This window comes from Setaria italica, chromosome VIII (assembly GCF_000263155.2).
Source record: "Setaria italica strain Yugu1 chromosome VIII, Setaria_italica_v2.0, whole genome shotgun sequence".
NCBI lineage: Eukaryota > Viridiplantae > Streptophyta > Magnoliopsida > Poales > Poaceae > Setaria > Setaria italica.
The window spans coordinates 1190292-1213738 of NC_028457.1; the positions used below are offsets into that span (position 1 = coordinate 1190292).

The window sequence follows — 23447 nt, forward strand, 5'->3', positions numbered from 1 at the left end:
AGTAAGTCGGTGCCCAAAACACCGTACGAACTATGGACAGGAAGAGTACCCTCACTAAACCACTTACGTGTGTGGGGGAGCCCAGCTGAGGCCAAAGTGTTTAACCCAAACATCGGGAAACTAGATCCCAAAACAGTAAGTTGCCACTTCATTGGCTACCCGGAAAAATCAAAGGGTTTTCGTTTCTACTGTCCAGACAGATTCACAAAGTTTGTAGAAACGAGACAGGCGATTTTCTTAGAGGATGAGATGGTGAGGGGGAGCATGGTAGCTCGAGAAATTGATCTTGAGGAGAAGCGGGTGTGTGCACCTAATCCGATGATTCAGGAACCATACTTCTCACTACCTATTATTCCCGCACCGATAGTTCCTGAGGTTGTGGTGCATGCACCCGCTACAGTCCCTGATATTGTGGTGCAGGCACCTGCTGTGATTCCACCAGTGGAAACGATGAGTGAAGTTTTGGAACCTGTCCTTCAGGAGCCAACTGAACCCATCGTTGCACACGAGGAAGAGTTACAGCAGCCACCTCAGAATAGTGTGCCACAAGCAGAGGCACAAAATATGCCTGAAAGTGAGGGGCCTAGAAGGTCTCAAAGGGTCAGAAAATCAGCTATCCCTGATTGTTATAAAGTTTATAACACAGAAGAAGTTCATATAGAAGGTGATCCCACTTCATATGAAGAAGCCATGAAAAGTGTTCACTCATCGAAGTGGCTAGAGGCCATGGAAGATGAGATGAAATCGATGAGTTCCAACAATGTTTGGGAACTTGAGGAGATTCCTAAAGGAGCCAAAACAGTAGGCTGTAAATGGGTCTACAAGACTAAACGTGACTCCAAAGGGAACATAGAAAGATATAAGGCGAGACTTGTGGCAAAAGGCTTTACACAAAGAGAAGGAATAGATTATAATGAGACTTTCTCTCCTGTCTCATGTAAAGACTCCTTCAGAATCATAATGGCACTAGTTGCGCATTTTGATTTAGAGTTACATCAGATGGATGTAAAGACGGCATTTCTAAATGGGGATTTAGAAGAAAACGTCTACATGAAACAACCAAAGGGTTTTGTCATGGAAGACAAAGAGCATATGGGATGTCGTCTAAAGAAATCCATTTACGGATTAAAGCAAGCCTCTAGACAGTGGTATCTAAAGTTTAATGATATAATAAAGAAATTTGGGTTTCAAGAGAATATAGAGGACAATTGTGTCTATGCAAAGTTCAAAAATGGGAAATACATTTTCCTAATCCTGTATGTGGATGATATTTTGCTTGCAAGCAGTGATATCAGTCTACTGCAAGAGACAAAGAAGTTCTTGTCCTCAAACTTCGATATGAAGGATCTTGGTGAAGCGACATATGTTTTGGGCATAGAAATTCACCGAGATAGATTGAATGGGGTTCTAGGGTTATCGCAAAAGGCATATTTAGAAAAGGTTCTAAAGAAGTACAATATGCATGCGAGTAAAGCCACACCTGCTCCTATAGTCAAGGCCGACAGTTTTGGGAATTTTCAATGTCCCAGGAACCAGTACGAGATCGATCAAATGAAAGCGGTTCCATATACTTCAGCTGTCGGAAGCTTACAGTATGCCCAAGTGTGCACTCGCCCTGACTTAGCTTTTGTCACCGGGGTTCTCGGGAGATATCAAAGTAATCCAGGTATAGAACACTGGAAAATGGTAAAGAAGGCGTTGCGCTACGCGCAAGGCACAAAAGAACTCATGCTTACATATAAAAGATCTGATTTCCTAGAGATAAAAGGGTATTCAGATGCAGACTTTGCGGGAGACAAAGATGATAGAAAATCCACGTCTGGATACGTATTCACTCTCGCAGGAGGAGCTATCTCATGGAGAAGCTCAAAACAGAAAGTAACTGCGTCATCGACGATGCACGCAGAATTCATAGCATGTCATGAGGCCACGGGGCAGGCAATGTGGCTAAAGAAATTCATACCCGGATTGAGAGTGGTTGACTGTATTCACAGACCACTAAAGATGTACTGCGATAATGAACCAGCAGTATTCTACGCTCACAACAACAAATCAAGCAATGCTTCCAAAGCCATTGAGATAAAGTTTTACGTTGTGAAAGACAGAATCCAGGATCACACTATAAGTCTCGAGCATATAAGAACAAAAGATATGCTTGCGGATCCGCTCACGAAAGGCTTACCTCCCAATGTGTTCAGGGAACACTTAGCCGGCATGGGTTTAAGGGAAAGCCTATAATTCCTGGATTGGATAAGGCCCAAAAGAAACAGAATTGTTTCAAAATGGAGAGGTGTGTTGTAGCTGTTGATTCTATCGGCAATCAAGCTGTGACGATGAAACATGCTCTACATATTAATCTACGATGAAACGAATAAAAGTGAAAAGTATAAAGCTAAAAGTAAATGATGAGATCAAGGGGGAGAATGTTAGATTGATCTCTTTCCCGATTGGCCCAAAGGCCAATCAGGACCTTGATCTGCGCCCTGATCGGGGGCGCTTACCCTATCAATGGGTAGTGGGCCCCTGTCGCGCTGCGCTATATAAACAGGGTGGGGGGACCCGGCTCGGCTCACGAGGTTCGCCGCAGCCAGCCGCCCCACCGACACACCTACCGATCTAGGTTGCGCAGTAGCGGCGGGAAGCGCCACTGCTACCTCACCGGCGACCGGACTGCACTGCGCGTCGCTGCCTTGCGCAGACTACATCAACCGAACCCGCGATGGCCAGCAGCTCCGCTGCTCCCACCCCTAGGGGTGAAGGTACCCCAATTCCCTCTCTCTCACACTAGGCACTCATCAGGAACCCCTTACCCACTCATGTCTCTCTCGAACCCGACTAGATGTGCTCTAGTGATCCTAGGCTAGGCCCTAACATATAGATAATAAGAAATTCGGTATTCAGAATTAATTACAGGAGTTGTATCACTAGGGATCAAACGGAAAGCGACACACACTACAACTAAAATATAAAAAAACTCAGTAGCTCAACGCAAGGAAGTGCTAAATGATTAATAACGATATGTACACTTGTCATAAGATATATGTGAGGCGCAGTTTAACGCTTACAAGCACAACTTTGTGATGAAAATTAAATTGCCTACTGTTGATTTTTTTTTGGCCAAGGAAAAACCTCTTTATTTTTTTTATTTTAGCAGTCTACCTTAAGTATATAGCTTCAATATCTTTTGTATGTGAATGATGCTAAGTCGTATGTTAATAAGTGTTTTTTTTTCATACGGACTCAGGTCTTATCCTTATTCTACACAGAAGAACCTTTGCTAGATAAATGAGATTTTTCCTACTAGTGCAAAGCAGATTGCATGGTACTGATTCAGAATTGTGCAAAGGTTCACGTTTTAACTCCAGGCTCCTTTGGAACGCATGATTTTTGAAACATAGGGACAGGAAGAATGCAAGGATTAGAATGCCCAAGCAGCTCGAATCCTATGGAATGAAACACAGGTTGCGCGTGCGTGTGTTTAGGTTATAATCCTTGAATCCAACATGGGTTCACGAAAAGTATGGTGCCCAACATGAATATTGAAAAATATAATAAAGGTGCCTATAATAAGTGCCAAATAACTTTTTTACAATTTTAGTTTAATTTCATTTTTAAGTTAAACATATGAAGTTTTGAATCATTGAGGATTTCTGCCCAATATAAAACCCAAGGGCGTCGTCACATGCTGACACCAAGAACTACATTTCTGCCAAAAGCTCATGGGCTCCGGCAACGGCGAAGCGACAACGACGACGCAGCTCATGGAGATCGCCAAGGTGGATGACCTCCGCGGGGTGGACGCGGGCCAGGGCCGCGGTGACGGCGTCCATGGCCGCTCACGGCTGCGTCCTGGTCACGCACGACGCGCTCGGCACGGAGCCCTGGCGGCGCGCGCTGTTCGGCCACGCCTTGCCGGAGCTCTTCGCGCTCCCGTTCGAGGACAAGAAGCGCAGTGGCCTCTTCTGCAACGGTCCGCACCGAGGCTATGAGGGGCAGATCCATAATGAAATGAACGCAGCTCTCCTTGCTGCGTTGTTCATAAAAAATGCAAAAATCAGACAAGAATCAAAATGAAAATCAGGCAAGAACCTAGCATAACAAATGATGCAGAGCAAAGAGATGGCACCAAATCTGTTCAAGCTAGCCTAGAGAAAGAACTACAGTGTGGATACTCTTGACCGTGAGCATGGCTGATATACCAGTTTTACACTATGCAGAGGTTGTACACTTTCACTATAAGTCGCGTAAAAGTTTAAGAGAACTTTAGACCCAACCATACTGTGCAAAAGTAGGCACTTATCACACTATCGAGGTGTGACTGCATAAGGACGCTACGAGACTTTTACAAAGATTCCCTAATAAGTGATACGTTTCCTCATAAGGGGATGAACCCTCCCCCAAGTGGTGTCCCCTTGACTGGACAAGCCATCGCGCAGCCTATGAGCCCCTTTTGCCCTTTCGGTAAGACTATCACAAACTAGAGTCTCTAATTAATTAGCCAAGATCAGAGCCCGTTGGTCTTATGGTTGTACTGTTTTCCTGGATGGTCACTCCATGTTCCAATTAAGGCGTGTGAGTTGTTGTAATTAACAAAGGTGCATAACATGTATTAAATCAGGTTCATCATTGTTCATTACTTCCCACCATAAACCGGTATAGCAACTAGCATAGCTACCCAACAATAAAGTAAAACCCATGTTGACAAGGGACAATATGGAAACTAGGTAAATCCTTAATTAGGACCCATCAAATTAAGACTCAAGCATGCATAGCAAATGTTCATGTTTTGTATATACATGTTGTATAGGACAGAATGTGATCAAGGGCATAACTTGCCTTCCTTAAGACTTGTTGCTGCTCAGAGTCTTCAAAGTCTTCTTCTTGAGATTCCTCGAACTGTGCTCGTTCTAGCGTCACACAATCATCCAAAGCAACTAAACAAGCAAACAAATACATCTAATGAGAAACAGTACACCAAACATAAAAATGTACTAAAAAGTGGTACAAACCTAATCTACACGTTAAGACGAACGCGTGAACGAAAGAATCACTCAAAACGGAGTTAAAATGCAAAAGATACGGCTTAACGAAGCTCTCGAGACTTGCTAATGAGGTTTTAAAACTTCCAAGGACTTAACTAGCGAGAAAACGAGCAGAAACTCGAGGGCTAATGCGCAAAAGCTTGAAGACCGACTGGATCGCGAGAGTCTAAACTTTCTAAGGACTTTTTCGCAAAACCTACAAGACACAAACTTTTAGATTAGGATTTCCTTTTTCCTCGAGGGCTAAACTGTAAACTGCAAAAGTGACTTCATCTTCTTCAACCTCCGTCCGATTGAATCGACTTGTGGGCCGGACTTGCCGGTGGCGCTCAGGTTGAGAGGGAGGGGGGGCGCTCGGCGGCAGCGGCTAGGCCAGGGGGCGGCACTAGGCGGCGACGACGGCCGGGCCAGGGCGCGGCTCGGCTCGCGGGACAGTGAGCGGTGCGGTGGCGTGGAGCAGTGGCGGCGCGGGAGGGGCGGCGCTCGGCGGCGGTGGCATGCTGTCAGCCATACATCCCCAGGCCTATGGGGAGCCCTGTACGAACTCACACAAAGGACATACTCGGTCACATATCAAGACATGAGGACTACTACACAGGGAACGTAGACTACATGGACTCCTGAAGAACTAGTCGGAAGGTAGTAGGACTACTCTGCCGAGTTAGAGTAGGACTCTCTAGTTGCATCCGACTAGTACTCTTGTACAAAAGACTACCCTGTAACCTTACTTCCCCGATATATAAGGGCGGGCAAGGACCTCCTTCAAAGAGGTTCAATCGAATACAAGCATACAACACATAGGAAGGCAGCTCGAACCTGTCTAAATCGTGTTCCTACATCACCATCGACTCCTTGATTTCGACGACACCCACTAACCAAAACACTATCTCGGGTACTCCCTTGATAGGTTGCCGGGTTAAAATACCGACACGCGCGGCTAGCGGCGGCGCACGGTTGGCGGCGACGGTGCACAAGGTGGCGTGGGCGGAGGACGCGGGGTTGGGCGAGCAGGAGCACGGCCATGGCCAGCCATGGAGCACGCCAGGAACATGAGAGAGAAATAAAGGGGAAAAGAGAGATTCACCGAGAACGACCTCCAAACTCGCGATTGAACGGCAAAATGGAACAAGGACGATAAGATGAACACGTTGGTGCGCTCACCTTTGGCCGAGGACCGGCGAAACGGTCAAGGACTGACAGTTTTGCCGGTCGCCGGAGTTGAACACATGCGTATGTTCGACGTCAGACTGCGGGAGCTACGGTTGATAAAATGAGATGGGGTTTGCGGTGTTGGAAAGATGACGCCAAGGTGATCACCGGAAAGTATTTATAGGCCTGGTTGGTGTCCGGATTTATTTTCCTTTTTTTCTAATTTTGGGAATTAATTTCGTATTTGAAAACATTTCCAAAAAAATCCTGAAATCCTAATTAAATCACGAAAAATACTCTAAAAATTTGGAAAAATTCAGAAAATTCTTGGAGATGATTTGGGACATGAGGAACCCAAATAAATACTTGGAGCTCCTGAAAAGATTTGTAGAACCATCCAAAATTGGATTAAGCTCTAGGAAAAATGAGAATAAATTTCATTAAAATGTGAAAAATTTTCAGAGGAACCTAATCATCATCTGAACATATTTTAAAAATTTTTCACACTCAAGGAATAAGAAATTCAACCATTATAAATGCAACACACTTAAACCTATGGTTCATTAAGTTAATTTTAGAAAAAGATTTTAATGCCAAATAAATTCACAAAGAAACCTTAAGGCCTTAAACGAACTCAAACAAATTCTAGAGAAATTCTAATTAATTTTTATTAACTTGCAAATGATGAAAATTAGGGTGTTACAGCCATTGGGGATTCAGAAGAACTCCCGGAATTTTCGGAAACAAAACAACACGCACACTGAAGAAGGACCTAAACGAACCTCACGGAGGATTTTATTAGTAAGGCTCCATGCAGCACAAAAATTCCGAATAGAAAAAAGAGGAATTGGGGCCCGATTGAGAAATTAGGGCAATGGAACCCACCCAAAAGAAAATCAAATTCCCTTCTGCTCACCAACACAGTAAGGAATCAGACCTCGCCCATCCCCCACCACCTGAATGGGAGAGGAGGGGAGGAGCCCTGGGGCGGCGGTAGTAGGCGGAGGAGCAGCGGCAGGGGAGGGGACTGGTGGCGCTGTTCCCACCGAGGAGCAGGGGGGTTTTCGGCAAGGTGGCGCGTGTGCGAAAGCTCGCATGTTTTTTTGTTTGATATCGCCCTTATTGTGTCCAAAGCCCAAAGCTCACTCCAGTCGTAAAGTATTCGAACTTCTTCTTTTTTTCTTATTATTATTTGTGAGCGATGGTTAGGGCGTCTAACTTAAAACAATTTGATTATTATATGTTAAATTAGCATTTTTAACGAATCAAAAAAATAGCATTATGAAGCTGTATTAAATCTGTTTTGCTGGTATATATTCACGTGTACTTGTAAAAGTACAGCTCAATAGTAAGCTTTCCACCGTAATAAGAAAGCTAAGGGCATTTCAAGCGGTACGAATTTGACACCTATAAAACTTGTTTTAGTCAAGGAGATAGAAGACTTCATAAAAATCTCCACTTTTTTCCAGCATCATATTTAAAACTGGATACGTAAACTTTTTACAAGACTAATAATCTACTTTTTTCTAGGGTAAATACTCTAGCCCTTGAGAGAAAAACTATGATGACATGGAAATGATAACCAACCATAGCACTTTGCACTCACGGTTCCCTCATCCCCCACTACACTTCTTTATGTACCCTTTGACACGGCTTTTCAACCAGCTCTTCCACCGGCTCATGCCAAAGCTGCAAGAATGAAACTGGCTTCACCAGTGAAGACATAGAGAAGCCGTTCGGCAAAATGAACAGGAGACCATGAGCTTAAAAAAAGTGGCTTATCCTGACTTCGCCCCATCCACGGTATAACCATATGACAATACCATCAACCTTGTTGAAAATACAATGAAATTACCATCACCTCTCTCTTCTTATGCCGCACTCTCACACATGCAAAGCAGGGTGGCACCTAGCACCGACGGCCACAAGGGCAACGGGTAGATCCAGCATGGGGCGGACAACGATGGGGAGCCACCAAGGCTGCGTGGGATGGATGACGATAGGGAGCTGACATGGAGCGGAGGGCGACGATGCGTCATGAGGCGAAAGGGTGATGGCGTGGTGGCATGGAGGGATGGGGAGAGGGGCACGACCATAGAGGAGCAGGGGTACGTGTGGGGAAGGTGGAGCCGAATCGGAGGACGACAGTGTGGGGATGGAGACGTGGGGAAGTAGGGGTCAACGATCATAGGAGAGTGTGGAAGGAAGCGCGGGAGCGAATAGGAGAGAGAAGGAATGGCCCTTATGAGAAAGGAAAGAGAAATAAAGAAAGGAAGAAAAAGAAGGAACGGGAACAAAAGAAATAAAAGAAGGGCCTATCTATCTATACTATCTATACTATAATATAAGGTCTATACTACACTTTCCACCAAGATATATTCTGCGGTACCTCTCACAGAGGCCCCACTCGTCAGTCCAAGTGTGGAGAAAGTTTCAACATTCTAGGCAAAAATGCTAGATGCAAAATGGTTCTGTCGTTTGCGCATGACTTTTTCCACCGGTGGAATTTTGATCACGTACCCGCGCCCCTACACCCCGGTCCCTGCTGGCAATGTTACCGTGATCCGATCACGGTGATCTCCGTAATTGACATTAACCCACGCGGCTACCTGTGTAGTTTCCTTCTTCAACACCCTTGCCCTTGGAGGGTCACGATAATTTCCTTCCTCTCCGACGTATCCACGGCAGCCGTGCATACTCCAGCGTTCTCAGGCCACACGCCATCCCCTTCCCCACGTGTAGAAACAGATCGTGTCTGTGGTGAAGCCCTGGCCGGTAGTCGTGGCTGCGGCAAGTCTTGTTCGTGGTGATCGCCTTGCCGGAGCTTGTGCCAACGGGTGACTTGGTGAAATGTAGTTGCAATTTGATTCCACAGTGTCTTCGTTTTTGCCTTGTCGCTCATGTTGATGGCTTTGTTCTATCGCAATCTGAGGAGCGCGACCAGCACGACGGAGATCATCGACCCCCTATTCCTCCGTTCATTGTGTGGTGGTCATGCATACAAATTCCATCTCAATCTCCATGTCGATCGCATCTCTTCTGACTGGAAATTAAACCTGTGGAACAGTGGTGGATGATGGCCCCTTATAGTTTAAACCTGATTTTGATATGATCTGTTGACGTAGAACATCATTTTCCTATGCACGTTTAACAATGAGGAAGAGATAGACCTAGCTAGCTACAACTGCCTGACGACCAAATTCTCAACGGGGTCTGTTATACTTAGTTCTGCCTAGAGCAATGGGCCCTTTTATACCAATGTTCCTCGCATACAGGGAGCTATTTTTTTTTGTGCATGATAGTGACATAGTTTTAAGCAAAAGCCGTGGATCCTTTCTTTAGGTACTAACACCATTTTTTTTATTAAATCTTGGGTATGATTTTTGTTATCCCATGAAGAGTGTCCCAGTGAATCTTCCTGGCTACGAAGAGAGTTATGTTAAGAATGTCTAAAGATGTAATGGCATCTGACGTTGTTGTAACCCACCATCGCACCCTTAGATGGGAATGGATCCTTCTACCTATCCAAAGACCAATCTAAAACTCAATTCATCAACATCATTGCTTAATATTCCTAAGACCAAGTCTCTTAGCATTCTGCTAAACACGTGAAAAAAAATCACCACTTGAATCATTCTTCACCACCAAGATTTCTTATGAAATCCAAGGTTGCCTGGCACCTTCGAGCTTACGAACACAATTGCTTATGTCGCTACACATCTGATCTATTTGGGGCCACACGGAATTCCTTTAGGTTCCCAACCAATGGTTGAGCCTGAAGTTGAGTTCCGGCCATTTCGGTCCAACCTTTTTTCCCACTTATTTTATTATTTGTTTAGAGTTTCCTTTTATTTATTTATTTATTTATTTTTCTTTAGAGTTTCTTTTAATCTGCATCCATTTCCTTGGAACAATTTATCATTCACACTTGCACTAGCCCAATTTCACTCCAATTTTGCAGTTTTTTAGTTTGAGTGGTTTGTTCTCAAGGAACTCTCCTAAACCCTTCTTTTTACCGAAGCACCACTTCAAACAGTGCAATATATCAATTTCCCAAGCGATTAAATAGTTTTTTTTTATTACACAGTCCATGGGCACCAACTTGAAGAAAGAACACTAGCAACAGACTGTAAACTAAATTGCATTATTGCACATGCGACTGTTTCAGTCTTCTGCATTGCCACCATGATAATGCCATTTTCTTGCACTATGACATCCTATTGTCATCTCTCTCGTTCGACCACACTACTCTATATACTTCATTTGTACTGTTGGGGAACTGCCAGGAAAGGCTTGAAGGTCAGTATGAGCCCCATGACCTCTGTCAAATTTAGTAGCAGAAACATCATATGGTCTCCTGCATATACATGAAAGATGCAAGGATCAATCAAATACCTCTTTCAATCGACACCCTCTATGGTGATTGTACTAGGGTCATATTGGAGTAACTATATTTTATATACAATAAGTTATCACACACTTGTTATATTCATTAGAATGGTAGCATTTTGCATTAGGATGGTAGCACTGCAACTTATATGGTTCTCAGAACTACTGCATGTATATGGTCTATACCTGGAAAAAATGCGGCATGCTGGCGCTTTTGTGCCCATGAGAATCTGCATCCAGAGGTATTTCAACAGTGAGTCTCTTCTTCCGAATACATGTATTGTTTGGATTGGTACATGCTTTCATCTTATGAGGCAAAATGCAATCACTAAGCTAGGAATAGTAGTTTGAACTAGCAAATTTTTCTCCACTAAGAATTGAGGTAGCATTATATGAACAAGAAGAATTAATGCAAGAAAGCACCGGCTATACGTACATAATGCCTGCTCCAGCTGGAGCAAAAGCCTTCGACAAAGACATTGCTGTTGTAGCTATTCCATTTGCAGCACCCCTTTGTTCTTGTGGCTATGAATAGCATTCAATTCAGATATCATATTTATTTATGATTTTGGCGTTAGTACGAATACAATTCAATTCTTGTTAGGATATTGGATAATACATCAATTGAAACAGACACAAGTTGATACATACCACAGCATTGTTTTGTAGCAGAGAAGTGCCGGTAACTCTTGTTATCTGATCAAGATACTCACACATATAACCATCATTTAATTTCTCGTAAATTTCTAATGCTATACATGAGCGTACCTATTTAACCATGTATAGTGCAGTGGTAAGTGTGGTGATGTATTTTAACTATCATCATAAAGTACTTACTGCGAAAATACTTTTTAGCATTGCTGCAATGTAGAGTGGCACACCGAGTCTTATTCCTGATAAGTGTGTCATGAAGGGATAAGCAGCAATTATTGGTATAGACAATGCCTGCGAGCTCAAGGTCAATCGTTAAGAACTACAAATGTCTTTTAACAGAAAAATAGGCAATAATAAGTATAGATAAACTGCAAATAGTCAAATAATTGCAACTTTAGCAACTCACTGATGAAATTTGGGTTGAGTAGATAGGTCCAAAAGTTTTATTAACCCAACGATACGCAAAGAGTTGATATACTAGAAGGCTGGCGCCTACAATTCAACAAAGGATGATTATTGACCTTCCAAAAAGTACAGTTAGTACAGCTTAACTATAAAACACAAACAACACTGATCAAATGGTTGCGTAAGAGTTTTTGGAAAAGCAGTTGATTGAATTGGAATTACCTGCAACTGTAAGAACTTGGCCCACATCTTTAGATGAAAAGCTAAGCCCACCATATTTTCTATTACTTACGGTCCATAGAGAAAATATCTGATATTGAATTACAACAAATAAATTTCAGAAGCATTGTATTTCAAAGTAGCACAGTGGATCGAGTGAGTAAATGGTACCTCAGCATATGCAGTGTCATGGAGGGAGAAGACACAGTACGTGATAATAGATGACATCAATGGCCAGTTTTTGAGTAAGCTCTTCTTAGGTGGTTCTGTGCTTTCTTGATTAGTAGAACCTTCTACCATTTCAACTGCTCTCTCAAGGCCTTTGTGCTTATGTAGGGTCTCCTGTTTAGTTACTCGATGAATGCCAAGTAAATGAAAATAGCAGTAGAGATATGCTCATATGTGCAAAATTATCTAGCTTTTGTGTTTTTTAAGGTAGGATAGAACATTCATATGGAGTTGGCAATTTCAGTATTCCAATAAGACATATTATTTGTAAATTAATCGTAAAATACATGAAAACTCTTAATGTCAACACTGAAACACAAAAAAAAGTGTCTACAGAGTAGGTCATATTTACCGGGAGCCATGCACAGCTTATGAAAACCAAAGTAGCAAAAAGTGAGATACATAAACATGGTAATAAATATGGGAACCTGCATGATGTTGGATCAAGAAGACAAAATGAAAAGCATCATTTTAGGTTAGAGTCAAAAGAACTTAATTTTAGTCGAAAGACAAAAGGCATACCTTCCAAACACTGACTTCTCATGAAACAAATGTGGATATTGTTTGACGGGCTGCCAATAAGGAAGACATAGAAGGTGAAAAATATGATCCAAATGGTTGGGAAATAATAATCTGGGTAAGACTAAGATACCTGTGCTAGGTATCCCCCAATTGCTGGGCCAATTATAACACCCATTCCCCATGCTGTGCTGACCTAGATAAATTCGATGAAATGGGTCAAACTGAGTTTATGGTATGCAATAACTGTCATATGTGGCAAGTCCTATGTGTTTATATGTGGAACTGGAACTTACAATTGATATACCCAGAGCTTGCTGGTCAGGTCGACAAACTTCAATGGAGTAGGCCTGTGTAGCAGAAAGCAACAGTTACAATAAAATCGACTAGACCGTACCTTTGCTGGAATCAGGGGCAGCAACTGATAGTGACATATATTTCCTTTATTTGTTTTTAAGAATTGCCTCTTCTATGAAAGAAAATACCTTTACTGGTGCAAGGAATCCATTCATGGCACCGAGAAGGAACCTTGTAGCAATAGCCATCCAATATTTGACACTCAGTCCAAACAAAGTGTTGAAGACAATGCTGAAACAGAGGTTTGGAAATGGGTTAGCAATCATACATCAAATGGAGCATATATAAATGCCATTCTACTTTTGGGTCCATAAAGATACATGCTTACACTGAAAATACTGAAATTGCAATCACCGGCTTTCGTCCAATACGGTCAGCTACCATACCCCAGAAGACTGACGCAATACCTCTGCCGATCATATATGACGCACCTAAAGAAAAACAGGGTACGCACCATATATATGAGAATTTCAAGAAAAGGAAGTACGCATGGTTGTTGTTACTCGTTGACACTTGGGTGTGTCAAATATTACCAAGAAAACCAGCGTAGAATCCAATGTCTTCTTCTGTTTGAGCAACGTGCAGGTCTCTTATCTGTTTTAGAAATCAGCAGTTTATTTGCAAAAAAAACCCACATATTTGATTCAGAGAAAGAGAGTATGTGAATAGGATGGCATGGCAGCTTACCATGAAGTACAAAAACGGGAACAATGATGTTATTGGCAGAGCTGAGAAAGGACAAGGGAAATGATATTGAGATATCAGTTACATGAGTAGAAGATAACATTTATGAACATCTATAGCTGGCACAGCCGGTTTAGAAGGCCACAGCCCACAATGTTGAGCAAGAATATCCGGATCGAACAAGAGAGTTGAAGTAAAATAAGACCATTCATGGATATGAAGCGATAAACAAATGAAGTAGTCGCAGCATCAGCATCAGCACGTACGTTGGTCGGATAGACGATGACGTATGTACGTACCCGAGGCAAAGGTGGTGATGCCAACGAAGAGCAGCTCCTTGTAGGGAACGCCCTTGCGGCTCTCCTTCTTCTTGTCCATGGCGCAGCCGGGGCACCCCTCGTAGTACACCTTCGCCGGTGCCGGCGCCGACGCCGATGGCGACGGAGGCGGCGGCTCCCCCATTTCAGCTCGGCACGGTCGAGTGGAAGGCGATCAATGAATGCGCAGAGTAGGATCGAGCAGGGCGAGGCGCGTCAGAACAGAGGATGAGGAGAGACAGAGAAAGGCTAGCTGAAGGATCTGAAGGAAGGAGCGGAAGCGCGGAAGGAAACGTGGAAGGTGCCGTGGGTCCCTCCTTAGGTCGTCGGTCCGCGTGCCGGCGTTACGTCTGCGCCACAAACCGATGGCGAGGACGCTGAGCGGGGTGACAGATGGCCTGCGGCCTGACACGCCTGCCTGCGGATGTGCCTGTGCAACGCCGACTGCAAAGCCTGAAAGCGATGCGATGGAGAGGGCAGTGTCGCCAAGCCACTCTGAATCCTGACCAGGAAAAAATGTTGACGAAACTGGCAGCCGCCGTCTCCATCCAATCCAAAGGTCCCAAGCTCGCCGGTAATCTGCATGGAACAATGGCGGCCTGGGGAACGAGATCACCCTACCACCATACCTCAGGTGATTGGTCGTCACTCCGTTACTCCACTGGACTCGAAGAATGTGCAGCTAGGTAGGTTGCGAAAATTTCTGCAGCCTTCTTCGTTGATTGCCTGCTAAAAAAACTGCTCCCGATCGAAGAAGGTGCTGGATATTCCTGTTCGCCACCTGCCGGCGGAAATTGACCTCAACGGCACCAGCGACAGCGAGGTGAGAGGCCTCTCGATCGACAAGGACGGCATTGCATTGGCAGAACACGCGTACACGCTACTCATTTCTGAATCCACGGTGCAAACGACAAAAGGATTTTCATGGGCTGCAAGTTAAATCCTTCACCGATTTCCCCAGGATTTTCAGGCCACGCAACCTGCTGAAACTGAAAGTGCCTTTCAGTTAAGGACAGCAGGCTCAGGATCGTCAGGGTGCATTGGTCAGATTCATCCACACAGGATTCCTTCAGCCTGCTGATCGGAAAAGCTAGGTGATCGACTTCAATCGAGCTAGGACGACAGTCACCATCCTACCACTATCAGCTAGCTTGTTAGGTAGCTTCATTAGTCTAACAGTGACGCACCCTGATTTTAGTGATTACCACTCAAGTGCAAATCCCACTGATCTCACATTGCTACTATACTATTGTAGCACATCTCATGCTTAAATGGGCTGGCTTTATTTGTAGGTTTAGAGCGACGAGGAGCTGTCACTGTCTCTCCCGAGTAACATTAGAAACGGCAGATGGCACTCGAGATCGTCTAGACAAAAAAAAAAAAAAAGACCATGATGATGAGAGAGATAATAAAAGTAACAAGCGCGAGGGAGGGGGTGGTTTCCTTTTCCTTCTTTCCTTTTCTAGTTTTCACGTTGATCACCTAAATAAAAATGATATCTCGTACACTCAATTTTTCCTTTTTTTTACTAGTTATCCTTTGAGATACTCTATATATACTCCCTCCATTCTTAAATATATGACACCGTTAACTTTTTACTTCAATTTTTTTTGAAAGGAACGGCAAAAGCTTTGCCGTAAATTTTATTAGAAGAGAAAAAAGGAAAAAAGTTTTTACTTCAATTTTGACCACCAATATTTATTAAACGAGTTAGTTAACTAAAGTAAAATGTTGTCAAATGTACTTTAGCTTTAACTTGTAGGTTTATCTATTTGCAAAAATATTTGTAGAAAAGATGAATAGTCAAACAAATAAAAAAAGTCAACGGCGTCATATATTTAAGAACGGAGGGAGTATATTTCACCTCATTCTCAAAAATATAATCTATGCTAATTAATTAAACGCCATCTTAACTGGGAAATCCCCTTTATTTTCCCCTCTGATATATAGCCATGCATTTCATCTAGGATAGCGACACGCTTGCTCGGTTGATGTGGTATGAAAAGTCTAGATGGGCACCTTTTTGCCTCCTTGTTCCGTTAACTTAAAATGGGTTTATTTCTATGGGCGTCATAGTCTTTTTTTTCCCTGATTTCGCCGTGCTTTGGGTCAACATGGAACATAAAACATTGATGTCTCCGGGCTCTTTTAGCGTTGTAAAGATATACTGTATACTCTCTTTTTTTTCATGGAGAGAGACGCAGTACAGATAGCATAAGTGTGTCAGGTATACATGTACCGGAGGCGAGGGTGATGATGGGGCAACGAAGAGCAGCTCCTTGTAGGGAATGCCCCTGCGGCTCTCCTTCTTCCTGTCCATGGCGCAGCCCGGGCAGCCGTCGTAGTACTACACCTTCGCCGCCGCTGGTGCCGCCGCACCGTCGGTCATTTCAGGTAGGTCCGGCGGCCTCTCAGCCTCGATCGATCGAGGCGACCGAGGATCACTGACTAAAGACATTGTGTCTTCCTTTCAGCTGGTAAACAGCGAGAGACTGGTGAGCAGAGCAGGCGATGGACTGGCTTAAAAACCCTAAAAAGGCAACGAATTTATGTAGCTATTGCGCATCTGCAAGTGGTTACTAGTTTTATCAGTCACGCATAAAAGCCATCTCTAATGGATGGATGGATGAATGCTCATTTTCATAAAAATTAATTAATTTTTTCTTTATTGGGAAAAAATACTGCTACATTTTATCTGATCAAAGTTGTAACCACAGAAGTGCGTTGTAGCCTACAGTAGTCCTAAATGACACAAAGGAGATAGAGTTAAGAGTTTGGACGCTACAACTATCTATCCCAGATACGGCTAATGTTTATTCTACGGACACAGATTTGGCAACTTGATCCCAACCCAAATTAATCTGCATCATCACTGCTTGGCTACCGAGAGTAGTGCAGCCTTCTTTAACTATAAATGTCACAGACACATCCTTCCATATCTGTGGGTCTGCTGCTTAATTGAATGCGCCTGCCACTAATCTGGAATCAGTTTTTAATTAGTAAAGGATCAATCCACAAAGATGAACTTCACTACACACAAATGATTCTGATGATTAATATGTTGAAGAACAGACAAGTCATTGTGGCACCTGGCTTTGGGACACATTAATATGAGTGGTTCAGGTTGAAGCCTGTGCCGAACATTAGCAAGATGCGTGTTGCCTACATATTACAAAGTTATAATACATCGTTTTTCAAAAAAAAATATTACAATTTATCAAAATTTTCATTAATCATCTGAACACCTTAAAGCTTTTGATGGAAACAGAATCTAATCCGTCCTTGGTTTGTTCAGATTCTAGACAGCAGATCAAACTTCCATATTCTGAACCTTCTAGAGCACCCTTGACCATCATTATTTCCGTTTTTTTGGCTCATGCTTGACCAACTGTAAATATGTCCCAGTGAACCCCTCTTTCAGAGTCTCTAGCCTTAATATACTATTCTGGTAATGCAGGCAACACCAGAAAGGGTTCAAAGGTGGATATCAGCCCAAGGAGCTGCACCAAATTCAGCACCACAAACACCACCTGATCACCTGCAAATTCAACAATCCAAAGTAGATAAGCATAAGCATATACATGTTCCTGTCCTCTACCATCACAAGGAAATATCCCACATAGAAAAACCATGCTTTTTGTATACTAGTTTATTACCATAGGAAAAAAATGAAACCTTATGCAAGGTATAGTAGGAAATTGATAGTTTACCAGGCAGGAAAGTAGCATCTTGACGTTTTTGTGCCCATGAAAACCTGTGTTGATGAATATGAATTCAGAGTTTGGGATACACAGAGAATAATGGTCCCCCTTTTTTTTTTTACTTTCTATACTTTATTTTAACACACACTCTTTGGACATAAAGGTGACAGAGAAATTTAAGTTCTATATATGTTTACGAGAGGCTCGTGAAAATTTTAGGAGCTTATGCAGATTCTATACTATATATCAAATAGATATGGAAATTGATACTTACAGAGCCCCTGCCCCTACTGGGGCAATTGACTTGAAAAATGACATTGCAGTTGTCGATACGCCATTTGCCGTGCCTCTTTGTTCTTGGCACTAGAATTGAATTTTAAATATATTAGATATATTTGATTTGTGTAATAACATACTACCCAACAAATTCACTTGAGTTCATACATACCACGGCATTATTCTGTAGAAGGCAATTTCCTGTTGTGATAGTAATCTGTATAGGTTGCAAAAGAAGATAATGTAAACTTGAATACCATTAAAATTATGGAAAACTACTTCCACTATGTTCTCCATAGAAAGGGAGTCATTAGCTTACAAATGGTGCGGCAAGTTATGTAGTTATTTGAACTGTGAAGAAAGAAAGAACAATGCTTACTGCAAGAGCACTTTTCATCATGGCTGCAGAATAGAGGGCGAAAGAAAGTTTCGCTCCGGATAGGTACGTCATAAAGGGATAAGTTGCAAGAACAACTATACACACAGCCTGCAATGTCATGTTGAAATTTTAAGTGATGACCATGAGATATGTATTTTTATGTTTGTTTTTTGAAGAAACAGTAGGAGGCAACTCACAGAAGCCACACGTGACGAGTTTACTGTTCCAAGCACTTTATGAACCCAGCGATAAATGGCTGGTACACTAGAAGACTAGCACCTGAAATGTAGGGAGGAAAGTCCCAGTCATAAAGAAAATGAAAGGAGAAATCCATATCAGTGTCTCTATATATGCACACACAATGCTGCAAACATCTTCAGTTGAGACGATGGGCAATGAAAGCGGAGGTCAGAGGGATGTGATACCTGCCATAGCAAGAACTTCACCAATGTCTTCAGTTGAGAAGCTGAGGCCACCATACTTCCGATCGCTCACAGCCCATAAGGATAGTATCTAGTATTGAAAGATGTACATTGGTGGTCGGACATCTTTGTTCAGAGCTATGTGTGAAGTTGAAATTGAGTAGTTTAAGCAGTACTATACTAGATGTTTTTACTCATGAGGAATGTATTGAATATCATTTATATGGGCTTACTAAGTATCATCCAAAATATAAAATTCCCCACTGAGTACTAGCAGGCTAAAAATGGGACATGAATTCTTAGAGAATATGATTTATTTTTACCTCACTATATGCTGTGTCATGAAGGCTAAACAAACAGTAAGGTAGCATAGTTGACACCCAAGGCTTGTTCTGGAGCAAACTCTTCCTGCGAGGTGAATCCCGATAATTGTCTTTTGATGACAATGCTTTGACTATTTTGGTATCCTTTTCAGGAACATTATGTTTGTGTATAGTCTCCTGTAGTAAAGTCACGTTAATAATAAGACTAGATAATATTTGCACTAATAGAGTGACAATATGCCTCAAATGAAGTTAACTAAATACTACTTATAGTATAGCGTAGAATACATAGCAAGCATATTTTCTACAAAAATGACCACACTACACTCCAGTAGTGGATTTATTAATTGCATCTTGGGCAGCGCATGCTTTAAGTTATGTTTATTTGAGAATTTATGGAATATAAGATTTGATTTTATCACGCACAAGCAAAAATAATAACAAATATTAGTGTCAGTATTTTGTATGGGAAACTAAAATGATGAGAGATTTTTTTAGTTGAAATGTTACATACCGGAAGCCATATACAGCTTATTAGGACAATTGTAGCAAATGACGATACACTTAGACAGGGTAAGAGGTAAGGAAATCTGCAAAATCCAATTAATTGAGCTATGATAATATGCAAATGTACACCACTAATTTCTAGCAATTGGTAATGGACTATAGTTGCGCTTGGATGACTTACCTGGCAAAAATTGAATCTTTGGAAAATATGTGAGGATATTTTTCAGTAGGCTGTGAAAGAAAAAAGAGACTGGAGTAAGAAAATAAGATACTTTTTCTCTCCTTTTCTTTTTTGAACTGGTACCTGTGCAAGGAAGCCTCCAAGAGCTGAACCAACAATAAGACCCAAAGCCCATGCCGTGTTCACCTATGATTAAAGTACATTCAGTTAGACTAATCTTCACATTGAAAGGTTTATTTAATAAAATACACAGAGCTTGACTCATGAGATTACAATCGAGAGTCCAAGTGCATGATGTTCAGTTCGACAAACTTCAACGCAATATGCCTGCAAAGGTCGATAAATGTAACTTCTAATTTAGCATACTCATTTTAAAACACATAAGTTATAGTCTAGACGGATTTATTGAAATTGGTAATTTGGAAGTACCTTTATTGGGGCAAGTAGGCCATTTAGAGCACCCAGTACAAATCTTGTAGTAATTGCCATCCAATACGTTGTACTCAGACCAAATAGTGTGTTAAATATGACCCTATAGAGTGCATGCATGTGGGAAAATGAATTGAGTACTAAACAAATATTGAAAACTAAATGAGCTAACAGTCAGCTATAATTTTTGTAATACATACACAGACAAGATTGAAAATGCGATGACAGGCTTCCGTCCAATACGATCTGAGAGAATGCCCCAAAAAATTGCAGCAGTGGTTCTGCCCACCATGTATGATGCAGCTGCAATTAGAAAATGCATTCCCGTAAGTTTTTTACATTCAAATTTTGAGTTTTGTGTGATATTAGTACTCCAACTTTAATAATCTCTAACTTGTAAATCAATGATGAGACAGAAACTATACCTAGAAAACCAGCATAAAATCCAATGTCTTCCTCTGTTTTAGAAATGTGGAAGTCCCTTACCTATGAAAATCGGGAAAAAAGATATATTACTAAATAAGCATAAGGTATACAATCGAGTAATCTGATCAAGTTAATGATAACATTAGGTTGAGTCACTTCAGACCGAGGAAACTGCTTGGGTGTGGAAATATTCTCACAACAAAATGTACATGTGTACCTCCCAAGTCTAAATTGGAACTCATTCAGTGTAAGAGGAATACAAAATAAAAGAAATCTTTTGACATCTATGAGCAGAATGCTACGAGTACAAACTCAAAAGACTTCCAAAGGTTCGCACAATAAACTGAACCTACAACTCAAAAACAAAAATGAAACTGAAGTCATCACAACGCATCACACAGATTGAATAGAATCCAAAACTAAGACTACTTGCCGTGTTCCTATCTCTGGTGACTCATCTCGGTGTGATGAATATATCATCAAACGGAGAACATATGGGTACATAAATCGCTGATTGTGCTGCGTGATGCTGTTACTGTAGGATCGTGGTGACGGATCGAGTAATTAAAGTCGTAAAGAACGTAACCGTCCTCAAGATTAATGCAATGTGATATACAAGTAGATGACTGACTAGATAACATGACAGCACATACCATGAAATAGATGAATGGGAAGAGGCACGTGATTGGTAAAGCTGAAAAAAAACACAAAGGAAAAAAGTTACATTATCTTTAATATTTTGTCTGAACCGGATCTCAGCTTGCAAATTATTGAAAATATTGATCGAGTAATTAAAATAGTTAGTAAAGCGCGCACAGCTAAGGCGTTAGATGGATGCAAATAAGAAAGGAACAAGGCGGCAGGTAGCTAGACATAGTAGCCAGACACATAAGAGGGCAAAGCTGCTGCAGATGCAACTGCTCCCTATGTTTGTTGGTCTCATATTTGAATTTCTGACTTTAATTTGTGCCGGTAAACTGTAGTGCTCCATCATCAGTCGTATTTGGAAGCTCGATCAGGTCTTATATACTAGCAGTTACACAAAAAGGGGAGACTAAACAGCCGTGTTAGTACCGATCCAATCGGGACTGGCACAGAATATTAACTTCTGTTGATGGCTTGGTCTTAGGAGGGTGTTTGGATCTTTAGGATCTTCTAAAATTTATGTCACATCGAATATTCGGAGGCTAATTAGGAGGATTAAATATGAGCTAATTATAAAACTAATTACACAGATGGAGGCTAATTCACGAGACAAATCTATTAAGCCTAATTAATCCATCATTAGCACATGTTTACTGTAGCATCACATTGTCAAATCATAAACTAATTAGGCTTAATAGATTCGTCTCGCAAATTAGTCTCCATCTGTGCAATTGGTTTTGTAATTAGGGGGTGTTTGGGAACACCCTATTAAACTTTAACACCTGTCACATCGGATGTTTGGATGCTAATTAGGAGTACTAAATATAAGCTAATTACAAAACTAATTGTACAGATGGAGTATAATTCGCGAGACGAATCTATTAAGCCTAATTAGTCCATGATTTGACAATGTGGTGCTACAGTAACCATTTGCTAATGATGGATTAATTAGGCTTAATAGATTCGTCTCGTGAATTAGCACAAGGTTCTGTAATTAGTTTTATAATTAGCTCATATTTAGTCCTCCTAATTAGCATCCGAACATCTGATGTGATACTGTTAAAGTTTAACACCTTGTATCCAAACAGCCCCTTAGTCTATATTTAATACTCCTAATTAGTATCTAAATATTCGATGTGACAGGAATTTTAGGAGGTGCTAAAGAAACAAACACCCCCTTAGCCAGCATCCTACATGCATGAACATAATGCTGGATCTTAGATGGCATTGCAGCCTTTTAAGAGCAATGGTGGGCTGTCTTCTGCTTTTCGTTGTGATCAGCTAGACGAAGTTATGCTAGAGGAGGCAGATCAAGATTCCAATTTTCTATCACGGGTGGGGCCAGCAACATGCTCTGTCCTGTTTGGTCCAGGCAGAATGCCTCCGGCGACGCTCATCACCGGCGGCCGGCGACCCGGCAGCGGCGGCGGACACTACTTAGAGCATAATGCAAGCATTCCCTGACGACCGAACTAGGCAAGAACCAAAATTGGCACAGTGCAGGCTCGAGTTCGATGTACACCGGATGCGTGCATGTCCAACAGAGTAGCTAGCAAAACCCAAGATGACTGAACCCAGTTGCCGCGCACAAGGCATTGTCTAGAGCCTAATGTAGAGCAACAGTAATGGAAATACGTACATGAGGCGAGGGAGGTGACGCCGACGAAGAAGAGCTCCTTGTAGGGGATCCTCCCTTTGCTGCTCGCCTTCCGCCGCTCCATCGCGCAGCCGGGGCAGCCCTCCACCGCCGGCGCCGGCAGCAGCAGCGGCGCTTCCTCGGAGCCCATCTCGACAAGACAATTTGCTTCGGTCACCTAGCTACCTAGCTATCTGCAATGCAAAGCCACTATCGCACTGGCACAGCATGCAACTGCTCAAGCTCCCTGCTCCTCTATATATCCATCCACAACACGGGTGGGCGCGGCAATGCTGCTGCCTGCAGAGAACGTGCCCCACGAGCAGTAACAGTTTACCCCCACCTGGAACACAAAGATAGCTACACAACATCCAATTTTTCTGACAAAAATGTTCTCCACAATTTTGCTTCCACTGTAATAGTATGTGCTCTCTGGCTGGTCTCTATTTTACAGAAAAATACATGTCCGGTTCAGGGTGCCATGTTTTTTACACGACGCAGAAGGATGGGCCAGTCAGCAGAATAAATAGAATCTTGAACAAGCAGAGCAAATAGAACC

At 42.2% G+C, this 23447-nt stretch overlaps 1 protein-coding gene and 1 pseudogene across 1 annotated transcript; both read right to left on the minus strand.

Annotated features, from left to right (window-relative positions):
• Positions 1 to 10218: 10218 nt before the first annotated feature.
• LOC101783596 (protein ZINC INDUCED FACILITATOR-LIKE 1) lies at positions 10219 to 14252 on the minus strand. The gene is made up of 17 exons (XM_004978538.3): positions 13946 to 14252; positions 13650 to 13690; positions 13496 to 13556; positions 13291 to 13393; positions 13091 to 13193; positions 12902 to 12955; positions 12739 to 12801; positions 12609 to 12658; positions 12439 to 12514; positions 12030 to 12200; positions 11862 to 11949; positions 11641 to 11726; positions 11418 to 11525; positions 11232 to 11276; positions 11017 to 11105; positions 10767 to 10810; positions 10219 to 10548 (listed from the first exon to the last, which is right to left on the minus strand). Exons 1-17 carry the CDS (start codon positions 14106 to 14108, stop codon positions 10451 to 10453), a joined length of 1443 nt encoding a protein of 480 aa, XP_004978595.1. The 5' UTR covers positions 14109 to 14252; the 3' UTR covers positions 10219 to 10450.
• Positions 14253 to 17149: 2897 nt separating this feature from the next.
• Positions 17150 to 23039, minus strand: LOC101783994 (annotated as a pseudogene).
• Positions 23040 to 23447: the final 408 nt, after the last annotated feature.